The sequence below is a fragment of the Molothrus ater genome, chromosome 2, assembly GCF_012460135.2.
Source record: "Molothrus ater isolate BHLD 08-10-18 breed brown headed cowbird chromosome 2, BPBGC_Mater_1.1, whole genome shotgun sequence".
Taxonomy (NCBI): Eukaryota; Metazoa; Chordata; class Aves; order Passeriformes; family Icteridae; genus Molothrus; species Molothrus ater.
The window spans coordinates 32,303,282-32,330,802 of record NC_050479.2 but is presented as its reverse complement, the minus strand read 5'-3'; the positions used below and the strand labels follow the sequence as shown (position 1 = coordinate 32,330,802).

Sequence of the window (27,521 nt, the reverse complement as noted above, 5' to 3'; positions counted from 1 at the left end):
TGCTGAACTAAAAAAGGCTGTATATATGTGTGTATATACACACAGGTGCATTCTGCTCACTAAAAGCATTGACTGTTGAGGTTACGTAGCATAACCAGCATTACAGAATATTCTGCAAGTAGTCCTACTAGACTGGGACAAGTACAGAGAACTCACCAATGTGAAGCTTTTCTTCTTACAAATCTCAGTATATTTGGTGTAGTTCCTAGGCCTGAGATCCTAGAAGTATATACTTCAATTACAATTTTGGTCCTCATTTAGGAAAAGAGATGAACCTAACAGGGAAATGCATGTATATATAACCCAGATGTGAAGGCTTAGAAAATAGGAAGCAAATGAAAAGAACTCCACCTTTACATAAAAAGGACAAATTTAAGCCAGTTTGCAGATTTCAGGGGACAGAGGATTTTAAGTGCTCAAATCCATGTAGACATAAGATTTGGTGTTCCAGCAGCACAATGTTAATTTTAGTGTAGCATATTGAAAGTGATGGTTTTGATGGTCTGAAAGTGAGGGCAACATTTAAACAATCCAGACTTGCTTTAGTCTTCTGTGAGGCATTGGGGTACTTCAGCTGATAAAATGAAATTTTATTCATTTGAAATCAGCTTTAAATTATTATTTGATTTGTCTTTTTTTCATAGTAAAAATTCTAAATTTTAATTCCTATTTCTTTTTTTAGCATTTCCCTGTTAATTCTCATAAGGCTATTTTCTGTATTTCTCTGTCAGCTGAAATTCCAGGCAGTCCATGCCCAGCAGATAATAAGTTGTAGTAGAAATGTGACTTCATTCCATTTTTCTCCTGTGTTTTGGTGTTAGTCAACAAGAATCCTCAGGGTGCAGGCCGTTCTTAGATAGTTGGTGAGACAGTTCTGAAAATAATTTCTCTTGTTCTCACTAATACATGGAATAAAAACACAGAATACTTTTCCTTTTCTTTTCACTGAACTGATGTGTCTTATCCCTGGCACATCTTCCTTAGTATCACTACTTGTGAAGCACAGTCATTTCCCAATTTCACTTTCTAGGATTTCTTTAGTAAGCACATGTGAATAGTGGGTTAATTCTATCCAGTACACAGCTGCTTTGAGGTGGACTGGATTAACTGTGATTGCTCAGTCAGTTTACACATGCACAGGAAGTCCAGTGCCTTTTCCAAGCATTAGCTAGGCTGCACACATGCTGTCGATTTGGCCTACGTATCTCTAGTGAGCATTTGTCCAGGACATTTGTATATCCAACAGCAACTGGTGCTGCTCCAGCTGGGCTGATGCATGTCAGGGATCCTTGGGTAAGTAATCTCAGTTTTCAAAATCCAACAGAGAACCTTCCCAGGAGGAGGATCCAATGAAATATTTTGCCATCAAATTGAAAAACTTCTTAAACACTGAAGATCTTGGGTTTGTTATATTACAAGTATGATGTAACAAGCTTAATGTTTTGACATGCTGTATTTTGTTCTGTTTTTAAATTCTCTTTAGTATTCATAAAAGTGGAAAAAAGGATGGACTGTTCAAAGAGAATCTTTTGTTACGTGGATGTACCGTTAGAAACACAGAAGAAGTTGCAGGAATAGTAATCTATGCAGGTAAGAGCTGCTTTTCTGTCTTACAGGCATACCACCTGTTTATAGCTATAAAATAATAGCCAAGTTCCATATGACATGTTTGGTGCAATTCTTTCTGCAGGGCATGAGACCAAAGCCTTGTTAAATAATAATGGACCACGTTACAAGCGCAGTAAGTTGGAAAGGCAGATGAATGCCGATGTCCTTTGGTGTGTCCTCATACTTCTAATCATGTGTCTGTTTTCTGCCATTGGTAAGTGCTCTTCACTAGTAGAAACACTGCTATTTAAGTTAAATATTACACTGTCTTGGGATTCATGCATGCAGCTTTATCAAAAAACATACATCTGCCAACACATAAAATCCATAAAGCTGTCTCCATACTTATTTTTGTCAAAAATTAAAATGTCTTGATACACAACCTGATCTGAATACCTTCTTAATCTCAATAAAATATATGCTATTAGTACCAGAGATCTGAAGGCTTAGATTATACTACCCTTGATAGCATCCAAAAATGTCAAGCCCAAAAAAGTCCCCAGTTTATATGTAGTCCCCTCAAAATTACAGGTGGTAGAGTGTAACTTGTCATTAATCAGGCAATAGAGTAATTTATGAGCAGAGAGTAAACAAAATCAGCACGGTCCAGTACTACTTATTAAATTGAGAGCACAGTGCACAACATGGACTCACTGTCCGTAAGGCTGCAGTCATAATGTAGAAGAAATAAGCAAAAGTTTGCATAAATCCAAGCAGAATACTCTCTAAACTTCTGGGAGTGTTTAAGGAAATGCTGCAGTTCAGGTTATGTCTCCTCAGGCCTTTTTTCTGTTCATTTGTGAGAAAGAATTGCGTTTTACATTTGGCACAAAAAAAAAAAATTATATACGGCATGTGAATTCCATTTCCTTAATATTTGTGTTCTGTAATGTTTGCATGTGAGTCATATGGCATAAACACCAGAATGTTTCTTAACAACCATGGTGTAGTTTAATAACAATCTTATGCCACTTTAATATATCTCTTTGTGCCTTTTTCCAGGTATTGTTAAGTGCTTAAAGATGAGTATTTCCAGTTGTGAACCAGCCAGCTTATTTGTTTCCACTGAGTTCATGACACGCTTTGGTAGTGTTTCAGTGTTGGGGAGCCCAGTCCTCAGGGCTGCAGTGTCGTGGTGAGGCTTCATGGCAGGGCGCTACTGCCTGCAGCTGTCCCCCCTGCCAGTGCCCTCTGTGCGGTGTCCCCAGAGCAGCAGCAGCGGCTGCTCCCTCTGAGTGGCTTCAGCCTCCCCCAGAGGTGGCACTCAGTAGGTGACAAGTGCGCCTTCCCTTCTGTCCCGTCTGCTACAAGCCTGGAAGCCGCCAGCAGAGGGCCAGAGCAAACTGCTCGAGGTGCTGACAGCCACAAACAGCTGGAAAGAAATTTGCTCGGGCCCTTTGAGTTGCCTCGTGCTTTGTAGAAATGAGGCCATTTGCGCACCTTCTGTCAATGAAGTATAACTGGAGATATGACACTTAATTATTTCGAAAATATAAGGACATTTATAAAACAAACCTTAATGTAGATCATTCTCAGTGTGGACCTTTCTATTTTTGCTCTCGAGAATAAAAATATATACATCGATAAAGACATCATGTGTGTGATCTCATATTGGTAGTATAGAGACAAAATAATGTGCTCACTTACGTGTTTTTATTTTTCAAGCACTCAGTACTGGGTTTATCTATCAATATGTAAAGGATCTTGTCAAAGGATAATTTACAGAAGATTACTGTTAAAGTAGACATTTGTCCTTTATTTCTGATTTTCAGAATCAGAATAATTTTTACTATAGTGATAGTTTAAATGCTTTTTGTTGCAGAAGAATTCTTCTTTGTTTTTACGCCTAAAAAACATTAGGCATACCATTTTAGGGATTTTAGGATTTTAAATCTTAGTGCTATACTTAAAAAGGCAACGTTCTATCTCTAGCAAGAATGTAATTTTCCCAAAACAATAAAAATTTTATATTTATTTAGCTATCAGCACAGTCAATTAAAAAAAAAACCCAACATTTTGAGCAAGACCTATAATTTCTTTTGCTCTTCATTCCTCAGCTTCCATGCTATTGACTCTGTTGATACTGTTACTTCATTAGTTCTGTGCATGTGGTGGATATAATTTACACAGTAAAATTAAAGTTTCTTCTAAATCTAGTTTACTGATAGCTGACTGGTACATATATCTAGTCCAGTCAGTTCTTTCATTTTAACACACAGCATATCAATGAAATAGATCATTTTCTGAAGAAGTGTAGTTTTCTTTGGTGATGACAGAAACAGTCTAAACTACTAATTTAGACTAGCCAGCTCACTTTATTTAGATAAAGTTATGACAAATTAGTCTTGCATGGCTTGAGGACAGCCAAAGCCCTTTCTCAAATCCCAAATCCCAAGGCAGAAAAACCCATGGGTTTGAGGCATTTTTCAGAAGTCATGCAGAATATTTGAAAACAAAGAACAATTTCCCACATAACTCTTAAGAACAAAGTCATACCAGAAGCTTTTTTTCTTGGAGTTGATTTTCTTTTTTCTCTCTTCTAATTTTTATGCAGGTCACGGACTATGGGTATGGCAATATGGTGAGAAGAAGAAACCAATTTTTGATGTTCCAGGGCCCGATGGCAAATATTTGTCACCTGTTTTAGCTTCAGTGTATTTATTTCTGACAATGATCATAGTGTTCCAGGTAATCAAGTTGCACATGCTGTCACCTCTCTTCCTAGTTGGCTGCAATAAAGTTAGATATGTGCAATATATGTAGTACTTATTTCACCACTAAGGCATGTAAGAAGCTAATCAAGCACTAGATAAATAAATATATATGTCCATAAATAAAAAGATCCCAGAGGGTTGTAATCAGTAGCACAGGGTCTATTTGGAGGCCTGTCACTATTGATGTCCCCCAGGGTTCAACACTGGGCCCAGTGTTGTTTAACTTACTCACCAATAACTTGTATGAAGGGCAGATGCCTCCTCAGCAAGTTCACTGTCACCAAGCTGGGAGGAGTGGCCAGTACCCAGAGGGCTGTGCAGCCCTTCAGAAGAACCTTGGCAGGTTGGAGAGATGCTCAGAGGAGCACTGCCTGAAATTCAACAAAGGCAAGTGCAGGGTTCTGCACCTGGGGAGGAACAACCCCATGAACCAGAAAACAAGCTTTGCTCTTCCTATCTACCTACTGTAGAACAGCACCTCAAAGACTGAGGATGCCACTTTGGGTACAGTGTTCTGCTATGAAAATATATTTTATACTTTTTAACAGGTTTTCAGATATATTTCTCTTAGCAAAATAGTATGTCAGCCAGGTAACAAACTATGTTAAAAGTTTCTTGGTCCTGAGGAGAAACATCTTGAATGGAGAGGTGTTTAATTTCAGAGAAGTAAAAGAACCTCATGTCACTGAGATATATGGAAGTTTGCCAAGTGAGACACTGGAGGAGGTTGCTTTACTGGAGGCAGCAACTTGTTTATAAAAGGGAATGAAAAAGGCTGTAAAAATAATTTTTACCCTGAGGGATTGGGTTATGATACTGGTTAAGAAAATTCACCGCTGATTTCTTTAAACACCTACATTTCACTGTAGTTTTTGTTTAAATGACCACATTCACCACCCACAGCCATGCTATAATTTCTCCCACATATCTAATTCAGAAAACTAAACAATGTATGCAGTCAGGAATTTCTATCCTGAAAATAAATCTGCAGAGACAAACTCATGGACAAATTATATATTTTTTGTAGTTTTGACAATCCTCAAGAAACAGTTGAAAATCTTTTCATCTCTCCTTCTTCAGCACTTATAAAATGTGATCTTCATTCAAATAACTTGCAGTACAAAAGTCAAGGCCAAAGATATTGTTCCTATGCAGAGATTAACATTTCTCATTTTGTTTCTTGTATTCCTGCAAAGTGAATTTGTAAACAGTCTATTTATGCAGAACAATTTTATTCAATCCTTTCACATCTACAGTATTCTGATTGCATGGTCTGATTTGGGTTGTTTTTTTTTTTCTTTTCCTTTCCCACCTAGTTTAAAGCTCAGCTTATTAACCTAAGAAATATTTGCTTCTGTCCATGTTTTGATAATCAGTTTTCTAGACATAATAATGCATTCCAGCTCTACAATTCACCATAGGTTTTCCTCATCTAACACAGTAAATAAACTCTTTAAACATGATAATAACCTTAGAATAAATGTTTAAAGTACATAGCCTCTTTATGTTCCAGTCTAGTACCAAATTAATTAGCTTTAATAATTGTGTTCTTGCTTCTGTTTTCTCCTAATTCTTTCCTTTTGTGTACTCTAGGTTCTGATTCCAATTTCTTTGTATGTATCTATTGAAATAGTTAAAATCTGCCAAGTATACTTTATTCATCAAGATAAAGATTTATATGATGAAGAAACAGACTCTCAGCTGCAGTGCCGAGCTTTAAATATCACAGAAGACTTGGGGCAGGTGCAGTTTATCTTTTCAGACAAGACTGGGACACTGACAGAAAACAAGATGGTTTTCCGAAGATGTACTGTTTCTGGAATAGAGTATTCCCATGATGATAACGGTGAGCTCATGGTCACGTTTTCTATCTAACAGTTGTACTTTGAGCAACCTGAATTAGTCATAAAAGTTGCTGTAATCTTAAATCAAAAAGGAAAACAAAAGAAATTTAGCAGCTATTGTCAGATCAGTGTAATTCGATGGCTATGTTCAGCTAGCAATGACAATCTTACCAGAGTGTTCTGTAATATCTACAGTATGTTGTCAAGGCATTTAAAGCTTCTGGCTTTAGCTCCTGATGTAATAAAGCACTTGAGTGCATGGCTGATGCAAGAAAATTGAATGGTGCTGCTGGTATTCTTCTTTGGTGTATTTGAAGTATACAGTATAAAATAATGATTTTAAGCATACAGCCAGATGAGTGCAGATTAGTGTCTGATTGAATACCTGCAATGAGATTATCCTTTTGTACTGAGAAATAAATGCAAAGATAGCAGTTTTCATAATAACAAGAAACATAATTGGATAGAATTGCATATTTTATTTACTTTTGTCAGATTCTTTTCAGTGTTCCTGTGTGAAAAGTGTGTGTGTTAGGTATGCTTGCTCTATGAACACTGCGGTGGAGAGAATATCCACATTCAAGTATCAGCCTCTTAAAACAGTAAAAGATTACTATTTTTCACAAGGCAATGTGAGAACTATCATCCCTGTGTTATTTCTTCATCCTTTTAAAATTATGATTTCCTATTTTACAATGTTTGTGGTTTGTGTTATTTTTCTCTAACATACAATCATTATCATTTTTGAAAGAACAGATCTTAACTCTTCAAATCATATTCTGTATGCAGGAAAATATTGACAACTACAATATTCTTCTTTGCAAAAAATAAGTTTCTTATTCTACACAACACATAAAGATATCTGATTAGGAAGTTTTCTCAAAGAACACTACAGAATTTCAGCTTACAAATAAGATACAGAATAAGATAAAGAATCAAAATAGACTGGGAACTCTAAAACATGCTTTAGAAAGATGACACAATCTTAAACAGAAAAAAAATATTTTGAGGTAGTGGATTGTTCTGTTTTTTTTTCTCCTACTTTAAAGCATTACTGAGACCTTACATTTAAGGCACTTTTTTTTTTCAAGAAGCTAGACCTTTGGGTAGTGTTATGAGTGTTATGGAAAGGACTGAGGGACAACCTGTGACTTTCTACCTCTGTACAGTAGGTAAGAAAGAGAAAAGAATTAGAGAATGTTACTGGATTACTAAATCTGCCTATGACACTCTTGATAATTCATTCCCTTTTGCTTCTTCTCTTCCATTGATTGTTTGCTTGTTTATACTAATTTCATAGTGTATTCTGTTCCTCTCAAGAATGATATTATTGCCAATTAAAACAGTTCAGAAAAGGTATTTTTATGAGCTTGGTATCATCTGATGATATGTCAGCTGAACTCAGGCCCTTGAGTGTTGAATGTTCAGATCTTTTTTCTTCAGATGTAGTGAATTTAACAGAAATCTATGTTTGTGCACGCTTTCCTCTTATGATTTCATATTACAATATAAAAGTTAAAGAAAACAGAGTGAATGTCACTACAAACAAAAGTTTCAGATACATAAACGTATTGATTTTTTCAGTCCTTCTTTTCACCTATGGCTTTGTTTGGGCTTCATTGTAACTCCAGTCAGTATAAAATTTCTGACAAATATAATTTTTAAATTGACACAGAATATTTACACAGCATTTTATTCTTTTGTTGTTTTCCCTGTAAGGAAATAGGTCTTTCTCTATAATTCTTTATATAAATTGTGATAATTTCTATTTATTTTGTACTCTATAACAGTATAAATACCACAATAAATACTATTCTTCATTCAAGTATTTTGTTAACTCTGTTCTGCAGTTTGGTTTTATAACCATCTGTTATCTTTTCTGCAGCCTTCTTGTTTAGATATGATAAAATGTCTATCACAGTTCTTTCTGGTTTTAGGGTGTGCATCAACAACATTTCATTGCTGTGTGCTTACTTGCAAATTATTTGTCAGCCACTTTTCTGTGTCTTGTACCAGAGTATCTGAATTTCCTGCATACATTATAACTGATGCCATCCTGCTCTCCACCTCAGGTTTAGTGAAATAGAAAATTCTAAAATCTTTCACTTAGGGGGTGATCTGAGTCTGCCATATATGCTAGAAAATCAAGTAAAATGCATTTGCCTTTTTTGATCTGTTTCAGAGATGACACTACATCTTCACATATCCAAGTATTTTTTTCATGCACAGTGGTTTTTTTCTTGGAATCAAACTTTGAGTAGCACTTTATATGAAGAAGTTAATTTAAAATTAGTGTACCTGGGTCAGGATGCAAAAGCTGCCAATAACAGGTCATTTAGCACTGTAAAAGTAGATGTCTAAGGATGGAAATAATCTCGATCTGAGCTCTTTCATTTAAGTTGTTATTCTGCTATGGTGGGGTAGCAGTGCCTGTCATTTCAGTTGCTTGACTCTGCTCATGATAAGATCCTGTTTTCAGTTTTGGATAGCTGGACAAAACTTTTAACTATCCTTTCAAATTTGTCATGCCAGATGTTTGCCTCAGGCATAAATTTTAGGAGAGAAATTTCAGTTATAACAGCACCATTCAGCCATATCCAAGAACAAGGTTAAGATGTAGCAGACTTTTTTCCCATGGCAAGATTTTCTGGCAATTTTTCCACTGAAGTAAGTTGGAGGCCCTATGTTCTTGGGCTAAGCCACGCACACAAACAGAGCAGGAGAGTTCTGTCTACACTGGCAAATTGAGGTCTGAAATTTCCGAACTTTTGAACTCTTATTCTCTTTTAAAGCATTTTTTTTCTGCATAATCTAGGACTACTGCATATCTGTTAATTACTCAACCAACAGATTGTGAATAGCCATCATAAATTTCCTCTATGCTGCTTTATAAGCTCTTCTCCCTAAAATTTATTCAGTTATGAGAAATTATCCCATTTTTTTCTGTTCTACTTGTTGCTATACTGCATTTGACATTGTCATATCTCACTTTCTTGCACCCAGGGAGTGCATTAAGCAATGCACGTGCGTTCCCTGACATGGAGATTGATCTTTCCCCTTCTTCCTCTCCCTACAAATGCATTACACAATTCTGGGGGGTTGGGAGCTACTTTAAAGGTGTATTCTATGCTGTGTTCAGTTTGGCATACTTGAGGAAGCATGTCTTTTTCTTGAGTGGTGGGACTATCCTTTTTTTTCTTTGTAAATTCATACCACAAAGCTGTATAAATTCCCCATGTGAAAGGTGAGCTTTATGATTATGAGGGAGAGTTCTGTTTTGCATCAGACATGGACGTGTTAATTATGATTTTCATCACAGAGGTTTATGCGGACCTTGTGCAGGGTTGAAGCAATTATTACATGCTTTAACATAAAAACAGAAACCCTGAGTGAGACTTAATACATTTTTAGGCATGGGAAGCAAGTTTTCATGAATGTTCTGGAGAAAACATTTTCCTCCAGAATTCTCTATAAGCTCCAAGTTTCTTATGACTGGTCGATGGCGCTTTGCCTAAGAGTATTGCATTGTTATAGTCTAGACAAGAGGTGACAAAAGCATAAATAATAGAGGGCAATAAATTGCACTAGTGTGAGACAGAATGAGCTGGAGGTAGTACAAAGTATTACTCATAGGTTCTGCTATGCAAAAGCTTAGCACTGAAGAGGAATCCAGGAATGTAGCATACGTAATAATAGTTCCATGATGGAAGCACTATGAAATACCCGTCACTGTTGAGGTCATTTACAGTATTTTGGTGGTGGATTATGCACTGATTTGGATCAAACTATGGGAATTCGCACTGCGCATTTAGTTCCTGTGGAGACTGTATTGACAAGGATGGGATACTAGTTACCTAATTGCTGATATTTGCGTGGAGGATAGTAATCCGATAAGTTTACAGTTACTGGAGAAAATTAAACACTTCAGGGATGTAATTTATCAGATTTTTTTTAGTCATCTATGATGATTCTCTAGTACCATCGTACCTATTTCTCTGTCGTGTAGAATTCTCTGTACAGACAAAGAGAATTCCCACCTCATGTCTGTATGACTATTATTTTCTCCAAAGGTTCTTCTTGGCTGGCAGAGTGTTAATTTAGGAGCAGGGTATGCCATGGACCATTCCATGTAGAAGAATGATTTTCCCATTCATAAGTGTCTTGGGTATTTACAGAATACCCATTGGCACTATACAATGCTTAAATGCCAGAATTACTCTTCCAATCAGTACTACCTTCTAGCCCAAAAGAATGGTAGCATAAAAAAAAAAAGAGAAAATGTGTTCTTTCCCTATATGTCAAATTGCATGGCCATACCAGCACTCTTCTTTCAGACTAGGAGGCAGCTCCTAACAATTCTTAGAACTGGCCATGCCCCAAGTTTGCCTGCTAATCCCAGAGACAGTAGGTGCCCAAAAGCCCACTGTGCTTCTGAAAGTCCTTACATGATTTAGCTACAACCAGATGGTCTTGGCCTGACATTTGTTGTAGTTGTTTTCCAAATGCTGCATTAATCACCCTCTTGCCTATAGGATGTGATCTGTTTTTCTAGTTTTAGCTACCATTGTATGAAGCTGTTGACAAAACACAAATTGAATCTCCATGAGTACAACCACACAAATCTGAAAAATCTGAATTTTTCATTCTTTGAATTCCTCCCCTTTCCTTCCAATGACTGAAAAAACTATAGACAAAATAACAATAAGAGAAGTTTATGGAAGTGAAGGTAGATGATAAAAACCTCAGTGATTTTCTCTTGTTTAACAAAGTTTCTCAATCACTAAATCTGAGAGAGAATGAGTTTCTTACTGCTGTCCAGTTTTTCTTGATGAAGGTTGGCTAGCAACTAATTTTTACAGGAAAATACATTATGTTAAAAAAAAATCTTTCCTACTTCAGGGGGCTGTTTTGTAGTGGAATTTTCTCACTCTTTTTGTGTGCAGTCATGAGAACATAGCTTGCATAGTCCAGACATATTAGAGAATTATTTTTTCTTTAGGATATAGAAATTGAAAAACCTTTTCCATAAATGCAGTGGTTGCTTCCAAAGGGATTTCTCATCTGCCACCTTTAACATTTGACAAGCTTCAGAAACCAGGATAGTCCATCTAGCCTTTCCCGGAAAGCTGAAAATCTTTAGCAGAACTGGGTGCTTCAGGCATTCTGTGTAGCTTTTTTGTACTTTCTCTTTACCTTTCTTACTGCTTTTTTGGAAATTTCTAATTGGTAACTAAGGAGAGAGCCAGTATGAGGAGATGTAAAACTCAGTACATAGGGAGTGAGTGCCCCATTTTAAATCCTATAAAAGACAGAATAATTCATCCCTAGAGACAAGTACTACTCTACTTCTCTCTAACCATATACCTACACTAACATTTTCTCTGAAAAATCTCAAGAAAAAAAGGAATCATCTCAGTTTCTGAGTAAAGGGTTCTTAACAGAGGACTTAAGGTTATTAAGCCCCTGGGGATGTCAGGGGATGTCAAAAGGTTAGAGGAAGGGAAATCTCTGGTGCTTTCTTATCTCAAGGCTTGCTCTTATGGGCAAGTTCCAGCAAAATAATTTATGTTAGCCAACTTGTACAAATTTATAGCATTCTAGCTGCTTGTCTCAATCTTTATGTAGACGCTAGAGTGCACTTTAGAGTGAAATAAACTTGCACTTATAAAATAATAAAGAAATAAAATGGTGTGATGGTGTAAGTGCTGCACATACAGATTTACTTAGTGACAGTTCAGTAGCAGCCTTATTGACTGGTTTGTGGCAAAATGGAATTTTTCCATGGTGAAATAGTGCCCACACAATGAGACAGCTTAAGTATTCTGGCTTGAGGGGTCTGCAGTTTCATGCTGCTTGAAGGGAAATTCTTTACAGGTTCCCAATCTCACATTTCAAGTTCGTGGAACATCTGGCTGTGTGGCAACAGTCTCTGTCAGCCTGAGAAATTGACTCCTTGTCATAGAGCATATATGGCATGGAAGGTAAAACAGAAAAAAAAAAACCAAAATCAAAATGAAATTAAAGAAAAGGATTTTTAAAATAAAAAGAATTTATCTTCAAGAAGATAAAGAATTTATTTTCTCAATACTTGGCAGCTATTACAGGAGTTTTATTTATAGCTTCTGCAGTCTTATGAAAAATAAAAGAAGGTTAATGGAATAAGTATTAACTGTTGTTTCTTCTTTGTGTCATAAATGAAAAATGGAGTACAGGATAGTGCAATCTGACTTTCATAAATTGCATTGCTGTGTTACCAAAGTTGTTTGTGTCTTTGCCCTTAATAAGAAACTGGATAGAAAAAAAGATCAAGGCCATCAATTTTTAGTGCTGAAACTGAAAAGTATCCCACAACAATGTCTCTCAGGTTATAATGTTCACAGGAAAAGGCTCTCAATTGGAGGGAGCTGAGTGGGTGGAGAGAACAGCATGTTCCCAGAGAGGCACGCACTGCACAGCTGAAGCAGTGTGAACCTTAGCCAGAGCATAACGATTGAACCGCGCTTCATTATTTCTTTAAACTCTTCAATTCTTGCTGCATAATGTGTAAGACTGCACTTGAGAAAATGCTGAAAGGTGCTCAGGCTTGTTTTTTGTTGTTGCTGTCAGGTTTTCCTTGGTATAAACTGAAATAACACCATTTGTATCAAAAGAATTGCATTTGATTTGGTTAAATGAGATTCTAGTCTTGTTCCTACTTTCCTTTTTCCTCCTTTTTCTCAGGGGCAAGGACAATTAAATGGATGTGTTACAATAAAACCTGTATAGGGAGCAAGAGATAGCTATTATTATAGAGACTAAAAAGAACCACACTATCAGTGTAATGCTAATAAATAAACTGCTGCATTAGGAAACAGCTTTTGCTATGTTGAATAAACAAAATATGTTTAGATGTAATAGAAGAAAGAGCAATGAGGAATCCAGAGATATGGTATGCAGCCATAACTGTATTGTACATGAAATGCATTCTCTGCTTAACCATAGGGTTTTTATACAGGGAATAAAATTATATTCAGTTCAGGATCTTTGAGGTCTTATATCTCAAGACGTATTTTCAGAGCAGAAACCTAAAGTAGGTGTGATTATTAAAGAAAATGTATCCTTTTAAAAAAAACCTCTGCTTGTAAGGGAGTTGGACCAACTAAGTGGCACATTTTGCAAAGCTGAAGTAATTGTAACATCTCTTTCCCTGTCAAGGCATGTTACCTGTTATGAGAAGAAGCAGCTCAGATTTCTGTCTAGCATTCAAATGTCCAGCATCTATAGTGAAAATATTATCCCTGTGGCAAATCCAAACTTTTCTTATGCTTTTCCTGAGAGTGGCCATGTCCATAGGCAGCACTAGTTCTGCTTGAGGCTGGTTTTGCTTCTAGAGAAAATGAGCCACAGAAATGTTTTTCTTACACTTGATTTAAATCTTAAATGTTGGTAAAGTGTGGAAAACCTTACTGCTGTGTCATCTTGAGCAATGTTTTTTCAGCCTGGGGTTAGCAGTGTGTAGCAAGGAGCCTGCAGAAGATCATGAAGGCAGACGTTGCACTGTCTGACTGGGCACTGCCCTTGCATGGGTCTCATCCTGGGGTGTGCACTCCATCATACCTCCCCAGTAGAGAGAAGGACAAAAGCTCTTCAGTGTGATGGTCCATTCTGGTTCTTGAGGCATCATCTTAAATTAACATACTGTGATATCCGCATGGCTCCTTCCTCCCTTCCTGAGCAGCAAGCAGTCTGGCACAGTCTGGGTCTCCTCTTGATCCAGGGCCTGGATCTCTGCTTAGTAGGTGCTGCAGTTCAGTTTCAACCCTCAGTGTAGACTGCTTCTGAGAGAGACAAACCTATAATCAGTTGAATTAAATTCACACTATAGGGATCTGCATTTCCACTGGGAAAATACACAGAAGCTTACAGAGCAGAAGAAAGTGGGAACTAGTTGGCAGAAGTGATGGGAGAGGTTAGAACTGCACCGGCCAAAAGCACATGCATGAAATTGCAGGAAGCAGCCTTTGGAGGTGAAATGAACTTCATTTACTTGTAGCTCATTACCATGCAATAAAAGGGCCAAGGAGACCAGTGGCCTCCCTAATTCTTTGAGCTGTCCTGTAGGTTCTGTAATACAAATCATAGAACTAGGCAGGTCCTGAAAGGAAAAGGCAGCAGTGCTGTGGTATTCTCTTGGAAGCTGTGTGGCTCAAGGAGCAGCTGCCTACACAGCAGTGAATGTGATGTTGCTCAGCCTCCTGCCACATGACACAGAGGAACATGAATCCCACCAAATAATGCTAATGAAGAAAACTCCCCAGTCATTCACCATCAGCCTCAGGACCTGGGCTGCAGGGCTCTATTCAAGCTGTGGGGCAGAAGTGAACTGCAGTGTGTCCTTTCTGTCTCCAAATGTGCTATGGTCCATTCTTCATCCATGGTCTGAATTTTTTGCCAGGAGGAGCCAGAGTGCAGTGGAGGAATTGCATATTTAGGCACAGAGTTAGAGCAGTGACCAGGTGAGCAGTCACAGCCAGGACTGAGAAACTCCCGTTTCCTGGATTTCAGACAAAGCCTATACATGTTTCAAATGGAGTTGAAAAAACCTCTGATGCATGATACTGTAGTGATAGAGCTATCACCATGTACTGTGTGTGGTCTGCTTTCAACTCCTCCAGCTGCTTTTTGACAGCTAAAACGTGTTTGGAAATTGCAGTGGATAGTGAGGGTGGGTTTTTCTTTGTAAAGCCAGCTACAATAAAAGCGATCATGTGCCAAACTCACCCTATAAAATGCAAGATTATTCTCAGGAAGTATTTTGAAATAATTTCTTTGTTTGTTAAAGGCCTGAATAATTAACTTACATGCTAGTGATTTATCATTTGCTATTATGAAAATCTAATTTGTTACACTGGATAACCAAAGCAAACTGAGCCACAAGTATGTAACTTGTACTGTATGGTGTAGATTATTTTGAAAGCATAATGAAAAACTTTTCAATGAATACATAATGAAGGAATAAATAGATACCTGTTAGAGTGGCATTTGCCTGCCTAATGAATCACCCAGATACTAAATGTCCATGGTCTTTAGGAATGAAAAAATATGTTATACATATTTTTGTATATAGCCTGTACAACAGGCTTTTGTACAGCCTGTCATTAGAAGGGTGGGATTCCACAGCTGTTTCACACCTCTGCTTTCTGTTTCCTTTTTGATTTCTCTATATCCAACTGCCAGGATTGTTTTCTAGCATTAATTGACTTGGTTGGATTCTTCACTGAGGAAGTATTCATCTAAAATATATCATTTGGAATAACTCATTCTGTGTAAACCAGGAATTGGTCACTGCAGCAGATGGTGATAGGAACAAGTGTTGCAGTAGGTGAGGGTCCCCTGCTTTTCATACTGCATGCTGCATTGTCCTGTCATGCAGAGAAGAAGGCACAGGCTCCACAGTGGTTTTAACACTAGGCTAGAATTTGGGTTCATGTCTCCACTCTGCAGCAAATGGCCCTGAGCTTAAGCAAGGCTTTAATGCTGTCTGTACCTCATCTCTGTGTGTAAAGCAAAACCAGTAGTGCTCTGTAGGTGTGGTGTTCTGGGTACATTTCAGGTGTCAGTAACTGGTACTCAGTAGATGTGACATGTTGGCTGGAAAATACTTAATTTGAAATTTGTGTTGGAAATGACATGAAAAATTTCTGGATTGTTTATTTCCTACTCAGATTTCAAGTGAAGACCAAATTATTTGGTTAATTTCATCAGGCAGAGCTGGAGAATAGTCTTCAGGGATGCACTGAATTACTGCAGAGTCTAACTGCCTTTCAGAGAGAATGTGATGACAAGGGAGACAGTGCATTGTGTTACATTTCTAATTATGTTATCTGCATCCTCCATTAGATACTACCATTCAATTAAGACTACACTATATCTCCTGGTAATGGAGATTATTACTGAGAAAGCACAGCATAATATTAAAATCAGATCACCTGAAAAAAAGTCACCATGTCCCTCTCCCTCTTTCTAAGCAACTTTGAACATATGCAACATTTGTCCCTCTTTTTTTTTTACTGATAGCCAAACGCTTAGCAATGTACCAAGAACCTGATTCAGAAGAAGAAGAGGCAGCCCCAAAAGGAGGAACTCTGTCCCAGCGGGACAGTATCTGTAGCCATCAGAGCATCAAAGTGATTCACAGGAGCCAGAGCACCAAAACCCACCGGCGCACGGGGAGCAGAGCTGAAGCAAAAAGAGCCAGCATACTCTCGAAGCACACTGCATTCAGTAGCCCAATGGTAAGTCATGAGAACTAAATGCACAGTGTCCTGTATCTTGTAATAGAACCATGTCTTGGAAAGAAAAAGGCAAAGAAATCCATAGCACATTGTGTGACTCTTTATAGATTTCATCTTGGTGTTTTCCTTCTGTAGTCACAGCTGTTTGTACAAAAACAATGAAGTCTTGGCATAGATCTTATCAAAATGCCTTGTCTGCGCAAACAAGCTGAAGGTAAAGACAATCTGAAACGTTGGTTTGAGTTATAATTTGAGTTTGGAAAGAAAATGTATGTCTTCCTTTTATCTACAGAAGCTCAGAATAGCATTGAGGTCAAGGACTTGAATTGTTTGCATATGCAAATTATTTTATATTTTGTCAGAGAATTTTAAAACTATCAAGTGCTGGGGTGGACACCATGTATTACAATTCTTAGACACTGTTGGCATACACCATAGCATAATTTTTAGTGTGTTTCAGTAGTTATCAGTCGACTGCATGTGTTGTATTTTGAAAACTAAACATCTTTACATTTCAAAATGTTGCTGACTTTATGTCCTTACAACTTCATTTGGTTTATTTTATACTGCTGTGACTCTGTGTAAGTTTTACATCAGCTAAAAGGTAATAAGAGGAGAGAGGAGCCAAGTTGTGTCTATTCAGGATTTTGCATTGTTGCACTGTTGACAATAATTCACCCTTAAAGCAAATTACAAATATAGACAATGAAAGATGCTTTTTGCACTGGTGAATTTCTTGATTTCATTCAAGAAGAGTAAGCTCTTTTGATAAAATTCCAAGCTGCAGATTTTATACATGGAGTTCTTTGGTTGCTCATATTCATCAGCTGCTGAGCATCAAGAGATAATATTCTACTGAGAAAAGAGGCTTAGATCAGTTTATCTTTTAATCTTTTGTATCCTTGCCTCCCTCTGTGTTGCAAAATACTGGAGTTTGCTCTGACAAGAATTCTATTAAATAAGTGGAAAATACTGATGAAATAGACTTGAAAGGGCTCAATGTTTCAGTGTAAAAAACCCTCATGAATTAACTTCAAATGTGTGGGTGGTTGTTGTTCTCTAAGAAACAATTGAAGATGGTTTTATTTTCTACAGTGCTGATGTAAAGCCAAACTTTAAATGTCATTGCCGTCTATTTTTTCCACACCTCTGGTCTGCAGTGTACCATACTTTAGTATTAGATAATAAATGTCTTGAATTAAACAGGAAAGAGGGAGGAAAATTAGGATGTAACTCTCCTCCTTTCCACTACCTCCAAAGTAGATAAATATTGCTGCTATAAATATTTCACATCATTTCTACCAGTAGGCTCATTGTTAACTGTTTATTGTCTAGAATGGGTGTGTTACAGTTCTTTCCACCTCTACTCTGTGATGTAAAACACACAAAAAACTCTTAATATTGACACTGCTGTGGATGCTTTAATTGCACGTTGCTGCTTTGGAAATGTAGAAGCACAGATATTAATCACTGGTATTTGTTACTAGGAGAAGGACATCACACCTGACCCCAGGTTGTTAGAAAAGGTGAATGAATGTGCAAAGCATCTGGAGGTCATGAGGAGCCACGAACAGCCATTATCCCATCTGAGTCCAGAACTGTGCGACGTTTTCGACTTCTTCATAGCTTTGACTATTTGTAACACAGTCGTGGTTACTGCACCTAATCAGCCCCGACAGAAGGTAAGTTAAAGAAAAAGGAGAAGAGAGTTCAGGCTTCTTTTGCCTTGATACTAAATTATCAAATTATTTTATTTGCCTTGATACTAAATTATCAAATTAATTATTGCCAATTACTAAATTATCCCTGGTAAGCTAGGGAAATGAAAACCTCCTGTTCTACTGAGAAACAGCTAGGGCGCTGATGACTTGTAGAACTGAGTGAGTTTAATAATGCATTAGCTGAATGGAGCGTGTCAGCTATTTCACTTGCCTCCATGACAAGATATTCTTTCATTGACAATTTTAAGATACCTCTGAAACTCTCCGGATTTCTTGTAATTTATTCATTTAATAAGCATAAATATGTAAGCATGTGTGGAAACTCATTTGTAAATGTGCAAAACTTACCAGAAAGGGATATAAGCTGTCAGTGAATAAATATTTCATATATATGGATTAAATTAAGAAAATGATGAGATATTTTTAAAAAGTTTAAAAAGAGAAATATACCTGAAAAACATCACTTAAAACTTTCAAATTATGTAAAAGATGCATCTTAAGCTCATTATGAGAAATAATGATCGTTAGGGCTTAAATTGGCCTTTAACTAGTGTAATTGATGAATGAGACTTTCAAGAATGCATTCCCAAGATGATCTGTAAGACAAAACTATAATGGAATGTAATATTAAAGCTCGCCAGCAGCTGGAATTTCCATTCTGGAGAAAATTCTGCACTTTGCTTCTGTTCCAGATTGGAATAAAAAGTGAACTAGTCTGCAAAATGATGTGGTTTTGTGCCAAGGAAACATTTGGAGAATGCTCAGTTCGGCTATTTCAGGAATGCTACACTGTTATACAATAATATAATATATATTACTATGAATATGCTATTACTAGTGTTGCTGCTGTGTCTTTAGAACAGATTTGTGTGAACTGAGATGAATGGTAAGTCTGAAGCAAAATGCTTCAATGCTGAAAGCGATGGGGGAAATTACTTGTCGCAACATGTGTCTTTTGAGAATATTTTCAACGTTGGCATATTCTCATTAAACTTTACTTCTGCAAGATACCACCCTGCTCAATAGAAAAATACTGCATTAACTTTTTTTTCACTACCTTCTCTGAATATGCATGAAGGATGACAAGTTCATACTAATGGTAGCTTCTAGTATGCACTGCTGATGGTGATGGTGCAACATTGATAGACTATCTATTTGTCGTAGCTGAAGAGGTGAAAGAAGAAAAAAACTGGTTTAATACAAACATATGTGCTTTCGTACACAGGTATAATTCTGAAGTTCTAGTGAGTTTTTTGTTGTTGTTATATCAGTGTTGTCCATTTACTTTCATTTCTCAAAATACAAATACCATTACTTTTTGTCCTCAAAGAAATTGTACTCTTTAGTTGGAGATGCTTAGACTGACTATCAGTGTCAGAATTCTTGTTCAACTTTTCTTTGGCATTCGTTCATTGGTGGGTTTTCTTCATCTCAAGGTTAGAGACCGATTTGAACTAAAATCTCCAGTAAAAACCATTGAAGACTTCATACGAAGATTCACTCCAAGTCGCTTGACCTCTGGCTCTAACAGCAGCAGTTCCTCTAGTCTAGCTACAAGCAAATCAATGCACAGGTTTGGTCTGAGCACGCTTTCATCTACATCTACAGATAGCACTTTATTGAAACTGGAAGAGAAGCTGGCATGCTCTGCACAGATGAATAACAATGGCTACAGCTCCCAGCAAGGCAGGACAGCTTTGGGGGGTGCACCTGAGGAAGGAGAACTCCGTTATGAAGCAGAGAGTCCGGATGAAGCTGCTCTCGTCTATGCAGCAAGGGCATATAACTGTTCTCTGGTTGGAAGGCTGTCTGACCAGGTATCAGTGGAGCTACCTCACCTGGGAACCTTAAACTTTGAAGTATTACATACATTGGGCTTTGATTCCGTCAGGAAGAGGATGTCAGTAGTGGTCAGGCATCCTCTCACAGATGAAATAAATGTTTACACTAAAGGAGCAGATTCAGTTGTTATGGATCTTCTTCTTCCCTGCTCTTCAGGTACACCTCTTACTTACCTTTGGGGGGGTTGGGGGCCAGTCAATTGCTGAAGATCTCATAATATCTTAATGCCTTGTCTAGCAAGTAGATTTGCATGCTTTTAATTTTGTAGAATGGCAACCATTACTCTTCTTTTATAATACTTTGTAATTATTGCAAATTTTCTGTAACAAATTACTGGTTCCTTACTTCACAAGAATGAAGATAATTTCTGTAGAAGATCTTCTACTTGTAAGCTTTATTTTAAAGGAATTTCTTACAACTGAGACAAAGCAATTTACATTTCTTTAGAAAAACCTGCCTGGCAATGCTTGGACAGTTGAATATTTTATATGAAACTGAAGTACTTTTTATTCCTATTTCCCTCTGTTTCATTTGTAAGTCCTTACATCCATTTGCTGAAATATGTTGCATTAAGCAGCACATTTTTTCATGTTTAACTATGCTGCTAAAGGGCAGTGTGAATCAATCAGCCATCAAAACAGAAAGGTTGTGGCAAAAGATGGAGAGATGCTGTTCAGACAAGAAATCTTGGCTTCAAATACATAATTGACTAGCAAGAAACAGACATGTAGCTGTGAACATGGAATTTCCCTAAAGCATGGAGAATTCTTCAGCAACCAAATGTCCTGGGAAGCAGGGATAACTTTAAATAGCTAATTGTAATCAGTTGGTTTCAAAAAGAATCCTGTAAGTTTTCATAAGTTAGAGGAAACTCATGGGTTTCAGTTTGCATTAATCAGTTTGCATCTAATTTACTGTATTTTCAACACTGAATTTCATGCAGTGTTTAAAGATTACCCCAATATGAATGGACAGAGCCCCAAAGTGCTAAAGTTACTTCCCATGTTTCACTAAAGCATTGACTTTGTGGTTATTTTGACATTAGTTGGAGTAAACAATTGTGAAAGGCTTACACTGTGTAATTTTAGTTTAACAAAACACAGAAAAAATGTTGGCATTAGTTTTCTGGTTTCAGCCATATAAATCAAAGCTGAGCCAAAAAAATTAAGAACAACTTGTCCTTAACTAACAACAAAGTATTCATGAATAATTTTCTATTAAAGATCTGATATTACAGAAGGCATGTAGATCATGTATAGAAACTTCTTTCCTTCCAAACTACTAATGGAGAATCTTTAGCACTGAAAATTTCTAATACCAAGAAAATAACGATTGGAAATGAGTTTCTGAGAATGAGAACTGAACATTTAGAAAAGAAAAAATATTTTATGCCAGGTCTTAAATTTTTTGCCACCATATAACAGACTGTGTTCAAAGTTGCAATGTCCATTCACAGTAGACTCAATGGATTAAGGAATTTTCAGGGAAATTTCTGGCAGGTCTAGAACCCACCTAGGTAAAAACAGTAAGGCCAGTTAGAAAATTTAAAATGGTGACATTATCAAAGGTGACATATGCCGGAGAAGAAGCAGAGTTCCTGAAGGACACTGTGGAAATGAGCAGTGTCTGTAGCTGGGCAAATACAGATTCCACCATCATTACAGGCAAGCAAATTGAAAGTGGTTCTGAAATTGTGAGGGAAGGTTTTTGTTTTGATTTGGGTTTTTTGTTTGTTTGGGGTTTCTTTAGCCCAAATTGAATGAGTTCTGGTGTGCTTTGCTTTTGCAAGCAATGTAAAGTGCAGCCACTAGAACACCATAAGCAGTTCCCCTTGTTTTTTCTAGTCCTCTTAAGCCCCTGCTGGCTTCAGTAATTCTGTATGTTTCAGCAGATCTGTCTGTAAAGCATTTGACATTTCTCTTGAGTATCTTTCATGCCTGGAACTGAATTTGCTGTCTCTGCCTGAAGTATCTTAGTGTCAATGGATGTAGAGGGAGCCTAAAAAGATTTATGCTATGGCTGTTATCTGTACTGTGGGATCTGTCGTTGGTTTTATCCAGTTCACTGGTGATGGTGGAACATGTGTGTATGGGGAGATGTAGAGCTACAAGAATTCAGTCATTTATCATTTTAAGGAAATGACTAAAAAGTGAATGGACACGACAGCTAATCCCATAACTCGGTCTTTGCTCTCTTAGTGCTTCAGGGACATGTGAACTGTACACTAGTTAAGCATGTGTCTTGAGACTTCTCTCCTTAGACTGAAGGACCAAGGCAGTACCATGTCTGCAGTCTCCCAGCTCAAATACCACATGGCATGAAACAAAGATTCCTGTTTGGAAGGATAAGTATTTTGGAATATAATGAGAGAAAGAGCCTGAAATCAGAAGCAGAAGTATTATGTTTTAGCTTCCTTATGTCTTATAGAAAAGTATAAAGTGTCATCAGCCTCAAAATTTAAAAAGATTATGAATTGACTCCATTTGCTCTGCCTGTATATCTAGTTAAGACTGAGGAACCTAGTGTATTCTGATAGCAAACAGATATTTCCAAAAGCCTTGAAATGATTCCCAAGAGTGTATTGTTTTTACTTTATCTCACCAGTCACCATGTTCATAAATAAGAAAGTTACTGTTTGAGTCAATACCCAGCTCGCACAGGAGCTGTGAACATTAATCATTGAGAACACAGTGACTGCACTGCCTTGCTGCAGTCATTGCAGCTCGAGATTATTGGAAGGAAATGAAGAAGCAGAAGGCCACTAGCTCTCTATCATTCTTCTGGAGGGGACTTCCTTGCTGTTTTTCACTGACATGGGGCATGTGGTCACACTGCTCAGAGCAGACACTGCATCCCAGCTAAAAAAAAACATCTCCGCAACTGTGTTTTGTCTGCATGAGATCCCTTCCCTCCTTCTAACTTCTGAGCACAAGATAAATCTCAGGGTAGGACTGATAAGGCATATGAACAGCTGTAAGGGGCTTTAGCTGTCATTGTTATGCCGGGAATGAGAACTTGCTCAGAAAATAGTATACACATCTCTAGTTGTAGAGAGTTGTTGTCTTTGTTCATTGAAGGAGGTATGAGCATTTAACATTATGATCACTGCATTAGCACCTGTGGTATTTAGACAGATCTGAAATTATTAACACCACTTAACCTTAAAGGGATAGAAACAGCTTTTGATGTGTTTAAGCACCTATTGAAGTTTGCATCATTTGAAGTCAGTGAGCCACTGAAATAGCCACTCCCATAACATAATTTCTTGTGGGATATGCAAAAAATATGTCATTTTTCTCCAGTATGTTAATGTTTCACAATAAATTGGGAAGAATGCTTGCCTGCTTTATTGTTGTAAAGTTAAAAAAAACCCTCACTAATACAAGAAGCCCCGAAGAAGGTTTGCTGCAGTACTTCTCCCAGAAAATAAAATTCCTATGTTACACAGCAAAGTCACATGTGCCAAAAAGGTTATAATGTACTGGTAGAAAAATAACAAAATGAAACTGTGTTAGGCTGCTGGTTCTTATATGCTTATTTCCATATATAATGTAAGAAAGGGCTTTCCAATTGCAAGTAATACTTGTAGGGATGACCTTCTGGAATAATATATCTGTATTGTCCCTTTGAGACAATCAATGCTGATAGCATAGGTAGTATTAACAGGTAGATGGACAGGCCCATGAGAATATTCCCACCAGTCAGTGTTCACCACATCACTTTAATCAGATGGAGCTGAAATGAACATATGCAGGAAATACCACTATCTTCAGAGTCCCTTAGGAACAACTGTGTACGTATACTGTCAGCTTTGCAGACCTAGAGAGGACAGAAAAGTCTTTAAAGGTGAGACAGTAGCTGTACAGTGAGTTAAATGTTCTCATACATGGTTGAGATAAATGGAACAAAAACCAAATATTTGGATTCCAAACTCACAGTTCCCTTATTTCTACAAAATCAATACTTGTATGAGTTTGTCTGGAGCATCTGGAGGCCCAATTACGCACTCTGCTGCTGTATAAATATGAAAGTGCTGAATGCTATGTAACTTTATAGACAGATATAGGTATGCAGTCAACATATAGCAAGATCAAATTCAGTATGAGTGCACACTGGTTAATGGGCACTGAAAAGTATAAACAGTAAGTTACTTATGCCATCAAATTTGTATACCTGTATTAAGTGCTTAGTATAATGGCATAGTGCCCACAGGCTCTCAGTATGAGAGATGAGCACATTCAGTGCTGTATGTAGTAGGTCTCTTGAGCTGCCCAGACTTTGGGTGAGGAGTGGTCACCTGACTCAGTGACTGGTTATTGTTCAGGTACCAGTAATTCAAATATTGCACTTAGGAACAGCTCTAGTTGCAGAATTATATCCTGAAATGATTCTACATTGCCCCAAAATATTCAGACTTTAGTTAAAAAAAATGTATCACATCAGGGAGTAGAATACCTACCAGAAGGTACGAGTCATTCTTACTCAATGGCTCCGATCTAAAAATTTCCCCCCTTGTACATTTACTTAAGTCCTAACCTTCACCTAAAATTCTTATTATTAAAGATTACTACTACAGTACATTTTTCATGAACTTGTCTCAATCCTAGATGATAAAAAAGATGCATTACCTCTTGTTTTTAATTTTTGGAGACATTCTTTCATGTAATAAGATGGAACAAAATGTGCTGCCATCATATTTAGTACTCTATGTTGATCACAGAGTGAGCACAGTGCACTAGTCCCAGCTAAAGAGAGAAGAGAAACAGATGTTCAGTCCTCATTTTGAGTAGTTACACATGGCTTTAAGTGAAGGGTTAAACTAAGTGGAAGTCTTGCTGATACATCCAAGGTAGAAGTTAGCTGTGAGGTCTGCAAGTGCAAATTCTGCTCTAAATGAAATCACAGTCACACCCAGAACTTGTGTTGATTCAGTCTGATAGGAAGTATCAGTACAGCAGTAACAGACAAAAGGACCTTCATGCACTTAGATATTCAATACAGAGCACTGTTTCCACTTCTTTCCAGATATTAGCCTTGGTGGAAGACTGAGTGCTATTTTTAAGTGTTGTTTTTCTGCACATGATGAGCTGTGGAGAAGCAGGAAAAACATTTGCTAGTAGCATATTTGAAATCATACTTCTATTTCTGACAGTATTGTTTGCTGTGAAGTTTATAGTGATTTCTTAAAATACTCGGGTGAAAGAAATACTTGAGTAAAAAAATAGGTCTTTCTCAATTTCACAGTGACTTTTTCGAAGAAGAAAAACAGAAGAGAAACAAAAAGATATTTTTTTTAAAAAAAAACAACTTGAGTTTCCCAGGAAATATCAACACATCTTTAAAAGTATCAGTTATAAAGTGCTGGTACAGTAAGCACTGTATACAAGTTTTTATTCTCTGAGGCAATTCAGCTGCTGTTATTTTTCAACAAGTAATTTATGGTTTTATTCTTATCTAGATGACCCTCGGGGCAAACATCAAAAAAAAATACGAAGCAAAACCCAGAATTACCTTAATCTTTATGCTGTAGATGGGCTGCGGACTCTCTGTATTGCAAAAAGAGTAAGTAAATGCAGGCTTTTACTTAGCTTTTAAGGAGAGTCTTTACAAAGATTACTGAAGATATTTATTATTTTATTGTTCTTGATTCCTAACTTCTTTTTCATTTTATTCAGTAAAGTATGATGCCTTTGCATCATATTGACTGTGCCCTCACATACTCTTTGTAACAGGTTCTCAGCAAGGAAGAGTATGGCTGTTGGTTAAAAACTCATTTAGAAGCAGAATCCTCTATTGAAAATCGTGAAGAACTTCTGTTTCAGTCAGCACTGCGGTTAGAGAAGAATCTGCATCTGCTAGGTAATGAAATGAGAGCTGGACATGAAATTAAAATGTGATAAAAATTCTGAAAGCTTGGCTATGAAATCCGTTCTTTCCCTTAAATTGTTTCTGACAGTATAGCAATTGGCTTTCGTGGGACTTTATCATGGCTGTCATGTGCAGCACCACAAAGGAATAGGATATAATTAACATAAAAGACATACCCTGTTTTCCTGCTCCTCCTCATTTTATCACTAGTGAAGTAAGTGGAGTAATAGCAGGGATGAATTTGACACAATATCCTAAATGGGAACTGCTGCTTTAAAGAAGAGGAAGACTTGGCCCAAGCTGTCTACAGAATTTCATTAGTTCAGTACTGCTTCAAGGTGTCAGAGGCTTCCCTGACTCCAGGGGCACCAGAGACACACAAAGCATAGCTCACAAACTGCATCTGTGAGAGGCATCAACTTTCATATACATCAGGTTCAGCGCATGCACTCAGGGCCTGTGTATTCTATGGCAGGGGGAGTGCAGTTAAAACCAGTGTATGTAAAAAAGTATTGCAAGAGGTAAATCATACTCTTTTAAGCTGAGATGTTGAAAGATGTTCACTAATTGCCAGCATGGATCTGGGAGACAGATCCACCTCACCCAACTTCTAATGCGTCTACTACAGATCTTTAAGGCTCGACATATAGATGAGAAGACAAAATGAGAAGACAAAAAAGTGTAGTTCATTTGATCTGACTTAGATATCTGCTTTAGGATTAGATGAATCATGCCTTAAAGTGTCTGGTTCTCTCCCTGACTTAAAGGGGGGCATGAGTTGCCTAATTCAGACCAGAGTAATCAAGATCCCACCATGGGTGTACCTGTTGGCTCTGGCTGCACTCTGAGATTAAAAAAAAAAAAAAAAAAAAGAAAAAAGTGAGCTCTGGCAATCTGGCCAGTAGTAAACGATCAGTTCAGTCATTCCCTAAGAACCTCGTAATGTGGTTTGTAACCTGCAATGATCAGTAATCATTAGGTTGTGGGAGTAAAAATTCAGTATGGAATATATTTTTCTTTATTTGGATAGCAATAGCTTTCCCAACATTTCCCTAAGAATGTGTTTTCATGACTGGTGCTCAGAGTTAAGGGGACTTCTATTGTTAATTCTTTTTTTTCAAGGAAGAACCATAGAAGAAATAATTAGCTGAGAAAAGTTTATTTATTTTTCCTGTTGTTCCAGGTAACTTGTATGTCTGTCACTTCCTCATTTGCTAGTGGCAGGGTTTGCATTTCCTTACATTGAAGTCTCTCTGACACTCAGTGGAATACTGATGTACCAGTGGTGACACAGAGCTTGGTCCTGAGTGCCTTTTTGCCACTTCTCATATATATGAAAATCTTGTCTCAGTCAATTGATTTATGTAAGCTTAAAACAGATACCCAATGTCTTGTAACAGGTAGAAAGATGCATTGAAAGCATGAAAATGCACATTTTACTGTCACATCATGGTCAACAGATTTATGATTTATTCTCTGCTATATCTCATTTGGGCACTAGCATCTTTCTGCAAGAGTCAAGAGCAGCAAGAAGGCACTAAAAGGTTTATGTTTGCAGTCTAATATGTTGCCAATCTGCAGTCCTGCTATTAGTCCCCTTCAAAAGAGAAATTTCTAGTGACCCACTCTCTTCTTGCTGAGAAAAGGCAG

The 27,521-nt window shown here is 37.3% G+C and overlaps 1 protein-coding gene across 1 annotated transcript in view; it reads left to right on the top strand.

The window, feature by feature from the left end:
- The window catches only part of ATP10A (ATPase phospholipid transporting 10A (putative)), a 110,653-nt gene that overhangs the window by 65,516 nt on the left and 17,616 nt on the right, over positions 1–27,521 (top strand). The window contains exons 4-12 of the mRNA XM_036392339.1: positions 1,484–1,590; positions 1,691–1,822; positions 4,163–4,296; positions 5,916–6,168; positions 16,223–16,440; positions 17,928–18,122; positions 19,598–20,159; positions 25,462–25,565; positions 25,736–25,862. Of these exons, the coding sequence (XP_036248232.1) occupies positions 1,484–1,590; positions 1,691–1,822; positions 4,163–4,296; positions 5,916–6,168; positions 16,223–16,440; positions 17,928–18,122; positions 19,598–20,159; positions 25,462–25,565; positions 25,736–25,862 (1,832 nt within the window). The remainder of the gene's footprint in view (positions 1–1,483; positions 1,591–1,690; positions 1,823–4,162; positions 4,297–5,915; positions 6,169–16,222; positions 16,441–17,927; positions 18,123–19,597; positions 20,160–25,461; positions 25,566–25,735; positions 25,863–27,521) is intronic.